Source organism: Leptinotarsa decemlineata, unplaced genomic scaffold, assembly GCF_025532065.1.
Source record: "Leptinotarsa decemlineata unplaced genomic scaffold, Ldec_3_MD MMD2_tig00026358_RagTag_RagTag, whole genome shotgun sequence".
Lineage (NCBI taxonomy): Eukaryota > Metazoa > Arthropoda > Insecta > Coleoptera > Chrysomelidae > Leptinotarsa > Leptinotarsa decemlineata.
In genome coordinates, this window is record NW_027412703.1 from 7,679,149 (window position 1) to 7,690,611 (window position 11,463).

Here is an 11,463-nt window from a genome sequence, read left to right on the forward strand (position 1 = left end):
CATGAAATTATTTACAAGTGATTAGAGAACACAAAAATTGATGTGAGGTATTTGTCTAGAAGAACTTGGAATTGAAATAAAAAAATAATAATGATAATAAGAGGAAGTGAAGAAAAATGCTCCAACCATCGCATTGTTCAATGTGTACCAAACCAAAAAACAGTGTACACCCTTTATTTCACTTCCTTTTCCTTTATTCAATATAAACTTAACAAATATAAACTTAAAACTACCATAATTAAATACTCCTAACTAACCTAAAACTAATCTTATATTTACACTTCATCTACAAAAAGAGTGTCCATAACTGTCACTACTTTTTTGTACAGCTCTATCGAAGAGGTCTTTGCTTTACACCTTTCCTGCAGAGATGCATAATTCCGATCTATTTCGGCCATTTCCTTTTGGAGTTCCCTCCGTCGGTTATCCATTTCAGCCATTTGTCGCTTCATGGTAACCAACTCGGCCTCGCTAGATCGGGCAGCTCGTTCTGCTTTCTTGCATCTCTGCAGAAAAACACTCATCTTTTCACTAACCTCTCCGATAGGCTGTGGCACCAACACCTCAGGATCCGCCGGTGTCGCTGGCAGCGGTGGTAGTCGCGTCACCAACGGCGACAATATCACCAACTCCGGAGAAGGACTCCTCGGAATTTCCACTGCTGCTGGTGCTGCTGCTGGTGTGGAGGCCCTCTTACGAGAGGTCGAAAAACTACCTGCATAAGGATTAGTCCTATTGCAAGTAGCTCGGTACTTTGAAATAGGACCAACCTTTGCTGCAGGTCGTTGGCAAACCTTCTTCACAGCCCTGACTTCCTCCTCCTCCTCGAATAAGTCAGGGCTAGAAGATCTGCACCTAACTCGCGAACGCGAAGTGGTTGGCTGGTCAACCGTCACCGCTCTCGAAGATGCTGCCTCCTCCTGGTCAGCGGACACCGGCAGAATAGACGCCACAGCATTATTCACCTCCTGTGTATTGGTTGCCATTCTGAAAAAGAAGAAATAATACAAAGTTAGTTGATATAAAAAATAACATTCCTAATTTACTTACTCAAATATCAAGTTGGTCGTTGGAACGTACTGCCTTGTTGTGGAGTGGACTGCTCTCGATGAGATGACTTCTCGAACTGAATGTTGTGGAGTGCTCTCCGGAGGGTATCGACTTCGATGCGTGAGCGGTGGGAAAATGGTGGGAGCGCACATGCGCGATGAGGGTAGGGGTGTACATGCGCAAATGTTGGGAGTCGGGGGGGCGGGGCTTCGGGGAGGGGAGGGGCGGGGCTTCGGAAAGGGGGCGGGGCTTCGGAAAGGGGCGGGGTATCCGAAAAGTTGGTGGCGACGGGGGGGGGGGGGGGGCGTGGCCCTAACGGGCCCCGCCCACTGCCTGGGCTCCGCCCAGGTGGGTGGGGCCTCCGGCCCCAGGTAGGCGGGACATCTGGAGAGACATCTACGCCCTCTTCGCGCGCGCGTTCGTAACATAATATGCAACCGAACACCTAACCTAACGTATTAACGTATTAACGTAACCTAACCTAGTACGCTAACCTACCGCTATGCAACCGAACACCTAACCTATCGTATGTATTAACGTAACCTAACCTAGTACGCTAACCTACCGCTATGCAACCGAACACCTAACCTAACCTAACCTAACCTAACCTAACCTAACCTAACCTAACCTACAGTAACTATTAACCTAACCTAACGAGGGAATACTAACCTAACACCTAACCTAACGTAAGTATGCAGCTAACCTAACGTAGCTATTAACCTAACCTAACGAGGGAATACATTCACCATGTTGGTTCCATTAATACATCATCAGTTGGTTTTGGTTTTGGTTGTATTATTCTATGATTTGGATTAATGTTCAGTCCTGGATATCCCAGTCCACCTGATGATGATGGCCTGACTTTATAGTTTCTCTCCAAAACTTCTTTATGGTTTTTCTCCAATACTTCAACTCTCTGTTCCAGTACATCATACTTTTTCATTGTAGTCCCTGTTATGTTTGACATAGCATCAAATTTTTTATTTGTAGACGCTGTTATGTCAGACATTTTTATGTCTACATCACTTGTAAGTTTGTCAAATTTACGAGTGAAAGTTATCCGAGCCTCTGCAATTTTATCGTTAAATGCTTGCCGGGCGTCCCGAGCAATATTGCCTATTGTGGATTGTATTGCAGCTTGTAGGGCTAGAAGTATAACTTCCTTTGCTCCATTAATTTCCCCCTCAAGATATGATACAGTTACACAATCACTCTTGTCAATTGGTTCACTTGTATTTTTCAATATTTTCCTTTGCATGTCATAATGACCATCTTTTGTTAATTTAAAACCATTCCCAGGAGGACCTCGAATGACATTACCACCCCATTTTCTTTTTCTACCAAACTTATCGATTGTTTTAGACATTGTGCACTCTACGATGATTCTCTTCAAACTGATATTTCTGTCATTTACATTATACTATATATTGCAGTAATTGATTAGGGAAATAGAAATAATACAAATAAAATTTTAATCATTTTATATTCATTACAGTAATACATATACATACATACATAATACATTAATATCACATTACTTCTATCATATATTATTAATTATAAATGGCTACATAAATATCAATATTGAATTTTCCGGTTTTGAAGATATTGAATGATATTTCAATCATTGATCTCGGCAGATAATAAATTAATCAATTGATCCAATGGAGTCTCCTGAGATTGTGATTGTTGAATAATATTACTTATCCAACGAATGTTCTCATTTGGATCGTTTTCATAAAATTCAATATCATTATGACCCCAAGGAAGAGTGTGGGTAGTATTCGGAATGATAAATCGTTTATCATCGTGATATGATAATGCAACTTTATTTTTTAATTCAGTATACATATCATGTAACACGCTTCTAAATGAATTCATCTTTCTGAATATCATACCACCTTGTTCGACGATTTTTTGATAATCTTCGCATGTCAATTCATTCTTTATTACAGATCGTTTAACCCCTTTGGCTTTCTTAAATTCACCATCAACAGATTTCACATAATATGCTTTAGCACCTGTACCATAAAAACTCATGATTGGATCATTTGGAAATTCATCTTTGAAGTTACCCAAGACTGAACTTGTTACTGGAATATTGAATTGGTTAACTATACTGTAATTGGATGTATCAAATCTACTTATGTTAGTTTTTATGAATTCATAAAAATTTTCTGTGTTTACTTTAAGAATGAGCGAGTCGGTATCTGTGTAAAGTAAAGAGACATTTTCATCAAAGTGTTGTTTGATGCATCCATAGAAAAAGTCATACATGACTGTTTTAGATAATTCTAATATGGAAAATCCCAAATATAATGGTTTATCGTAATGAACCTTCACTCTACCCAATTGAATGGCAACGAAATTATCAGTGAAAATTGAACAATTTTTGAAATTTGGTTTGGCTATGAGAGTGCTGGCACCTATATTTTTCTTTATATTTTCCCAATGTGTAACGAGTCTAACATCAATTCGATTATCTACATTCTCCATTGTCTTTCCATACACCGCATTATTCATTAGTTTATAGAAATCTTTAACAGATTTGTTGTTAGACCTATTACGCATTTCAGTATTAAGATCTATATAGGGTTTCATCCAGCATGATTGTTTGAATTTCAATACTCTATGTGTATTCATTACAATCAATCCATTTTTGACAGCTTGCTGTAGATTCCTATAATGAACAATATATTTTCTTTTATCATTCAAATTTGGAATTAATTTGGGAATTTTCGATTGTGTACGAGGTGGTATTATTTTTTCGACTAAAAATGGAAGGTCAGAATGTTTATCATGCAACTCTTGTGGATAATGAATGTCCACTTCAAATACATACCCATACGGACTATCAGTACTCACATCCATCACATCGAGATTAAGAATTTCATTTGGTGTCAACCATGTAAATTCACTTGTTGGTAGAGGTTGTGACATACTGTGACCGTATAGATTTGTTGCATCTAAATATGTAATGAATGTGGAAGGTTCGTTGGGATTATAATTGGGTAAAAATCTATTATTTGCTATATGTTTCCTCTCGCTACATTGACTAATTCCACCTCGTATACCTTTTTGAAAAAAGTGAATCATATCAATGTCAGTTAGTAATTCCAATTCAACATTAGTGAACTTCAACATGGCATCCCATGATAATCCAGGTGCAGTGTAATATTGTGCCGGATCTAAGTTATATATCTCTAAACTTGTGGTGCGGAAGTTTTCAAAAATATCACATAGTAGCAATACATCCGACTTCAAATACAAATCAGAGTATTCCCCCAAATTCTGACACTCGAATAAATTCCAAACTTTTCTAGCCCTATCATAATCAGTTTCCGATATATGTTCACAATTGAGTGTGTCATAAAACTGATTTTTTGTCGGAAGTAATGGATAATTCAATTTGTCAATGTCATCAACAAAACTATATGGAAATACACCTTTCTGTCTCATCAAATTGAATTTCTCAATTTGTGGGAAATGTTTGTGCATCTCCAAACATTGATCGGAGGTCAAGTTTGCACCCAACTTCTCCAACGAATTAGTCATAAATTTATAACTATCGATAAATCTCATTTTGAGATAATTCTTCCTAACCACACCATCTTTATCGGTATAGCTGTGTGTAAAGAGATGCTTCGTGAAAGATATATATTTCTCTTTAGTTTGCGGGATAACATCAACTTTCTCTTTATTCCTATACAATTCTTTTATGAATAAATGACAATCATAACCACTTAAATTATGAAAAATGATAGGTATGAAGTTTGGTATTTTGAAATTTAAATTACATTTCGAGTGAGCGGCATGTGATCTTTTCTTTCCTGTGACATGACAATGATCTCTTACTTTGACGTCACCATCAGTAAATGCTTTATTACATATACCACAAGTTCTGGCTGCAACAAACTGTTCTTCTTCTTCGACAGTTTGTGTATCCATTGGTTTAGGGTTTCTGAGATGATTTTCATGTATCTCTTTCAAATCATCTTCAATGCTACTCACAAATTTCTGAGCTGCATCTACACCCCTATATGTAACAAATTTTGTCAAATCATCATTATATGAACACTTTATCAAATAAGCAAATGAATATGGGGCATGTTTGAATGTTTTAATCGTGTATGAACTTCCAGGATTTGGCTCATTCACATGAATCGGTTTAAGCACTGATTCAAAATCAGCATACACTACAAATGGCACCCTCATTTGCCTCTCAAAGTTTTCAAACATTAGTTTATTTTCCGCAACCATTCTACCATATTTATTGATCTTTAAATTAGTAGTTGGTGTTGTGGTACTAATGTGATTACAATCATACATATTATGACGTAAAAGCAATCTCTCATCAGAAAAATATATCAAACATCCGTCACAAAAATATTTTTTCTGTCTATGAGCTGATAGTTGATTAGAAACTAATCTTGAAAGATCTTTGATCCAACAATAGTGACCATTACCGGAGTCATCAGTTATAAACAACAAATTGACATGTCTCCGGAGTCTTCTCTGTGAGTATCGCAATGGACCAATCACTTCATACTTCATTTTACCCTTCTCAAATGTACTCTCTAAACCGTAAACATTAATTGAAATATCATTCCTATCTTCGAATATTTCGATACTCTTATTATTAACTTTAACCGGAAAATCCATACCTGTGACATCTAAAACAGTGGAAAAATGTGGATATGACGTAAGTTCGGACACTCGACTATCTGCAGGATATAATGCTGATGTTATAGCCCAAGCGAAACAATATTGATCTTCATTACGAACATTCACAACAGCTTTCTTCCATTGAATACATTGAGGCAGCTTCACATATGAACGTCCTTCCAGTGGACTGTATTTATTAATGTTGACCTCGAGAAACAATATTTTTTCACAAGTCCAACCTGAATTATAAAAAAAAAAAAATATTACTATTCAATCTTATTGAAATTTTTAAAAAATAAATACCTGAGTCACGATCCTGGAACTCAGTCGTTTGTGCCACAATTACATCACGGAATCCATCAAAAACAGCATTCAAATCTGAAGATTGGTCCACTATTTTATTTTGGGAATTAAATGACTTCGTGTCCCTCGAATCATCAGTCTGAAGAATATAATTCCCAAAAACTTCCATATTCACCTTGATGCTTTTATGGATCCTGATGGCTGATTCCAGTAATTCAATGACCTTCTGCCTAATCTTATTGAAAAATGAAATGTAGTCACTGGTTACAATCGAACTCTCCACCCTGTATGTAGCAATGCGGCAATTGAATGCATTCGTTATAATTTGAACACCGTCAGACAATTGAACACATGCATTATTTTTATGACTCATGGTTCTTCGGTGAGAATTCACTTGGCTCATAGGAATTGTCACATTACAACAATTGCACGTATACATAGGTGTTGCATTATCCACTCTCACCCGTTTCACTGCAGGCCCTCCTTGGCAACTCTGGAGCTGATGCCGACGAAGATTATCACTACGAGTGAAAGATTTACCACAGTCACAGGAATACATTTTATATAATAGTTCTCACTAACTCACTTGATGTAAACTGACATAGCCAACACTCGTACGCTTCTTAAATACACTCTGATAGGACCCGTCAAGACGTCATAGCCAACCCCACTTCTCAACTACATGCGCCAAGATTACCTCCCAACTGAATGCGATAACAGATGTCGATATACGAGCAAGCAGTGGTCGTTGCGGTCTCGGAGAGGGTAGACGCTAGGCAAACAGTCCTCGGCTGCCGTTGTGTCACCATCGATAGCGGGGCTAGAGCGAACCTTCATCGCTTCAGGAGAGGTGAGGGCAGACCGATGAATACGCATTACTCTGCCACACGTCGTGGAGTGAACATGTCGCTCTCTAGCCGTTGAACGGTTATTGCTGTGACGTCACTCCACTACTAACTTGGTGCCCTAACACCGATGGAGCATTTATTACTTGGAGGATCTTCGAAGTATGCAGACGTATGTTTGTACATAGACAAACAAGCACATGATGAAACCCTGTACCGTGCATTCTCCTACACACACACATAAACACACAAAATCTCATATGAAAAAAAAAATCTGAACGATCCATGCACCAGACACTTCAAGGTCACAATGCCTTGACTTCACTGCACAACAAAAAAACTTCACCAAACAACAACCAATAAAAAAAGCAATTAATACGTCATAGTGGTGGGGGGAGGCCGAGAATCAGCTGTAAACAACTACTATCAAAATAATAATATCGCAATGTATCTGCATCTGTAGAGTAGGGAGGGTGGGTGTAAGCCAACAGCACTTAGGCCACATGTGACCCATCGTATATCCTCCCAAGAAGTTGTCCTCCTAGGTCATCGTCCACCTGTCCTTTTCAGGAAGGTGAACAGGTCACTTGGAGACATCTCCAGCAGGTGTAGACCAAGACTCGCCGGACACACACGATAACTCCGGGCACTCGCATACGACATGCCTGATAGTCTCATCGTCCTGTTCATACATCCTGCATGGAGGTTTGTCCACTAGCCCCATTATATGAAGGCGTTTCCTTAGTTGACAGTGGCCAGTCAGTAGTCCTACTATTAAGCGTAGATTTTTCCTGGTCATCGCCAGATATTTCTTCGGCGCCAGCTTCTCAGGGTCGCCCAGAGTGATCCTGGCAAGATTGCATCCTTTGACTCCATCCCATATCTTTAGGGATTGAGCATGGGTGTAACATTTGGCTAGTTCCGCAATTGTCGAAGTCATCAGGCCGTAGGTGCCACTGGGTCCTAAAATTCTCAGTCCAGCCGCTTCCTTGGCCAAAGAGTCGGCAATGCGATTACCTTTACTCCTGTCGTGCCCTTAAAACCACCTCAGGATAATGTTATTATCTACCGAGGCTTTGGCTAAATCTTGGTGGCACTCCAGTACTAGCCCTGAGGTAACACGATGTCTGTTCGAGGCTAATAGGGCTTGTCTTCTATCAGTGCAGATTGTTATTTTTTTTCCAGAAATTCCTTTCTTGGTTATTTCTTTTGTGGCGATTGAGATACCAGCCTGTTCTGTTTTGAACACGCTGGTATTCCTTCCCATTCTCCACTTAATCCTTAGGCTTAGTCATCTGGAGTACACTCCACATCCTGAGCCTCCTTTGGTTTTTGAGCCGCCTGTATATATGCGTATTGCATTCGTAGCATCTGACTCTGTGTTCTGTTTAATTTGTATTTTGTAGGGTTTATTAAACACAACCCTGGGTTCAATGAGCCATTTTCCTGAGAATAGTACAGCGAACGTGTCACGAGAGGCAGCACTAGTAGTAGGGATAAACATAAACTATTCACATGCAAAACAGTGTTATTTACGTGATATCAATTTATTATTTAAAAATATGAATCTGATATAGAAAATTATTTTGTGCCAGTATAATGCCAACAAAGCATTGTTGTTTTACGAATTGTACGTCGGATAATCGATATCCGGAAGAAAACGTGTTTTATATACCATTTATAAAACCTAAAATTAATGAGGTTAGATGTCAGAAATGGATACATGCTTCGAGGAGAGTGAATTTAACAGTGCCAAAAATAAATAAATATTCCTATGTATGTAAACATGAAACGAATAGTAAATTTCTCATCGTTAATTACCATTGATTAAAATCAGATATAACCTCAATCGTTTATTAAATCATATTCATTCATTATATTTGATTAAATTTATTTCATTACCATCTATATTTGATTCATATTTCACTCGGAAATAAATCTGAAATTCATAATTATTTTTAATTTCATTCATTACAGTTTGAATCTACCTCTATTCTTTTACTGGAGTATGTATACTTACCTGTCTATTAATTTATTTTTTTTTTTTCAGTTACTTTTAAATTACGGCATGCAAGCCAACGTTTTAATGATACAACATTATTATCCTTCACAGTTTCAAATTTTAGTTTTGCTCCAAGAACATCTCTTTCTGTTAAAAACATTCTTTTTTAATTGTACTTTACCATATGTTTATATGAGGATTAGGCAGTGTTTGTCCCTACCGTGCTACTAGCGCTGCTAGTGAATAATTTTTCGTACTTCAGGAAAAAGGTTCATTGTAATGAAATTCACTAGTTCGGACTTCCATCGTCTACTATATAAAATGATTTGAAATCCCTGAAACAACTAAAAAAGAAGAAATGCAAATGAATAGCTAAAAATAACAATTATATTACCCAAAATAAACCTGAAATGAAATAATAGTGAAATAAAATACAAGTAAAAATAGAACAATTGAATAAATAAAAATAAAGAAATGAAAAGAGAAAATAAAAATAAAAATTGGAGAGATTCCAAGTTACGTTAGTTCACGACGTTTCGATTGTTAGTATCTACAATCGTCTTCGGGTGATGACTGGACTGATTCTTTCGAAAGATGACTACTTATAGGTCGTTCGAGTACTTTCACTTATCCCCGCTGTCCATTTTTCCGCTTCACTGGTTCCGTGGGAGAAGACCGTTTTGGCGGGAGTTGGCCATTTTTCGCTTGATGATGAGTTTCCATATGTTGCGTATTTCTACGCTGGCTTGGCTGAATACGTTATTGGACAAAATGTATGCGGCTTCCTTGAATTTTCTCCTAAACCAATGTTCCTCTCTGTGCAAGATCTCAGCTTGGGACGACTCGATGTTGTGTTGATGGCTCCAAACATGGTCTGCTATTCCTGATTTGCTTATTTCCCCTTGCTATGTGTGTTTATTGTGCTCGGCAATGCGAACATTCAATGGCCTCTTAGTTTCACCAATATAGGATTTTCCGCACTCACAGGGTATCCGGTAAATGCAATTCTTGGAATCGCAGTCCGCGTTTGGTGGCCTAGTTTTCGTGAGGCTGCTACGGATAGTGTTACCGGATCTGAAGCAGGTTCTGATGTTGTATTTGGAACCAATTCTTTTTATCCTCCCCGATAATCCTCTAATGTAGGAAAGTGCAAGCACTGGTTGTGACAGCTTCTCTTCCTTGCGAGGCTCCTGCTGTCTTCTAGCCAAAGTCTTTTCTACCATCGCTTTGGAGTAGCCATTCCGTTGAAGATCATTTTTGATGATGTCTAGTTCCTTTTCGAGACCTTCCTTCGTATTACAGAGCCCAAAAGCACGGTTCAATAGAGTCTTGATGATTCCTCTTTTAGTCAATTGATGGTGGTAGGATTCGTTGTTCAGATACTCTCCCGTATGAGTGGGTTTTTGGTATATAGATGTTTCCCACTTAGTGTCGGCCCTCTTCACCAAAACTTCTAAGAATGGCAATTCGTTGTGGATTTCCTTCTCCATTGTGAAATTGATGGAAGGTCTCACGCTGTTGATGTGTTTCAGGAAGGCGTCTAGTTCAGTATTCCCATGGTTCCATATTATGAAGGTGTCGTCAACATATCCCAACCAGACTCGAGGTTTCTTGTGGGCTTCTTCAATGGCCAGAGTTTCAAACCACTCCATATATATGTTAGCTATGACTGGTGAAAGTGGCGATCCCATTGCAACATATGGAAACCCATCATCAAGCGAAAAATGGCCAACTCCCGCCAAAACCGTCATCTCCCACGGAACCAGTGAAGCGGAAACATGGAAAGCGGGGATAAGTGAAAGTACTCGAACGACCTATAAATAGTCATCTCTCGGAAGAATCAGTCCAGTCATCACCCGAAGACGATTGTAGATACTAACAATCGAAACGTCGTGAACTAACGTGACTTGGAATTTCTGCACTTTTAATTTTTATTTTCTCTTTTCATTTCTTCATTTTTATTTATTTAATTGTTCTATTTTTACTTGTATTTTATTTCACTATTATTTCATTTCAGGTTTATTTCGGTTAATATAATTGTTATTTTCAGCTATTAATTTTCAATTCTTCTTTTTTAGTTGTTTCAGGGATTTCAAATCATTTTATATAGTAGACAATGGAAGTCCGAACTAGTGAAATTCATCGTGAAACATTGTCAATCACCTTCAAACAAACGTTCATTGTAATGTCGCAACGTAATCACGAAATAACTTAATTCTAACATGGTACCTCAGAATTTTTATTTAAAGTAAATTTCTCGCAAATTGTTATACATTTGACATGCAGTGAAATTAAAAATATTATTATTTTTAAGTGAATTTCTAATTCGTTCAATATCATTTAATCGTTCATTTACAAAATAATACTATCCCTTTGATAGATGCAACAGCAGCCTAATTGGATTTTCATTTCTTCAATTAACAGACAACATGTTCCAGATTATAAACTTAATTCCCGTTCAAAATCCCTCAACATGTTAATAGGATTCTTTTCAATGAACCCATATAATAAATCACATGACAATTAATAAAAGTAAACAGACCGAAGAAATACAGTGGAGGCTAATGTGATGCCGTGACTTATTCCAGAAACTAATTG

General features: G+C 37.9%; 2 protein-coding genes across 2 annotated transcripts; both read right to left on the reverse strand.

The window, feature by feature from the left end:
- Positions 1–274: 274 nt before the first annotated feature.
- On the reverse strand, positions 275–1,478 carry LOC141486570 (uncharacterized). The gene is made up of 2 exons (XM_074184747.1): positions 1,051–1,478; positions 275–987 (listed from the first exon to the last, which is right to left on the reverse strand). Exons 1-2 carry the CDS (start codon positions 1,476–1,478, stop codon positions 276–278), a joined length of 1,140 nt encoding a protein of 379 aa, XP_074040848.1. The 3' UTR covers position 275.
- Positions 1,479–2,632: 1,154 nt separating this feature from the next.
- Positions 2,633–7,282, reverse strand: LOC141486569 (uncharacterized). Its single transcript, XM_074184746.1, has 2 exons — positions 6,019–7,282; positions 2,633–5,954 (listed from the first exon to the last, which is right to left on the reverse strand). Exons 1-2 carry the CDS (start codon positions 6,575–6,577, stop codon positions 2,671–2,673), a joined length of 3,843 nt encoding a protein of 1,280 aa, XP_074040847.1. The 5' UTR covers positions 6,578–7,282; the 3' UTR covers positions 2,633–2,670.
- Positions 7,283–11,463: the final 4,181 nt, after the last annotated feature.

Bases quoted from the DNA above. Each gene is read 5' to 3' on its own strand.
- LOC141486570 (XM_074184747.1), bottom strand. From the start codon at position 1,478: ATGTTACGAACGCGCGCGCGAAGAGGGCGTAGATGTCTCTCCAGATGT. The intron at 988-1,050 runs GTAAGTAAATTA...CTTCTTTTTCAG, and splicing joins ACGACCAACTTGATATTTGA to AATGGCAACCAATACACAGG.
- LOC141486569 (XM_074184746.1), bottom strand. From the start codon at position 6,577: ATGTATTCCTGTGACTGTGGTAAATCTTTCACTCGTAGTGATAATCTT. The intron at 5,955-6,018 runs GTATTTATTTTT...TTTATAATTCAG, and splicing joins GTTCCAGGATCGTGACTCAG to GTTGGACTTGTGAAAAAATA.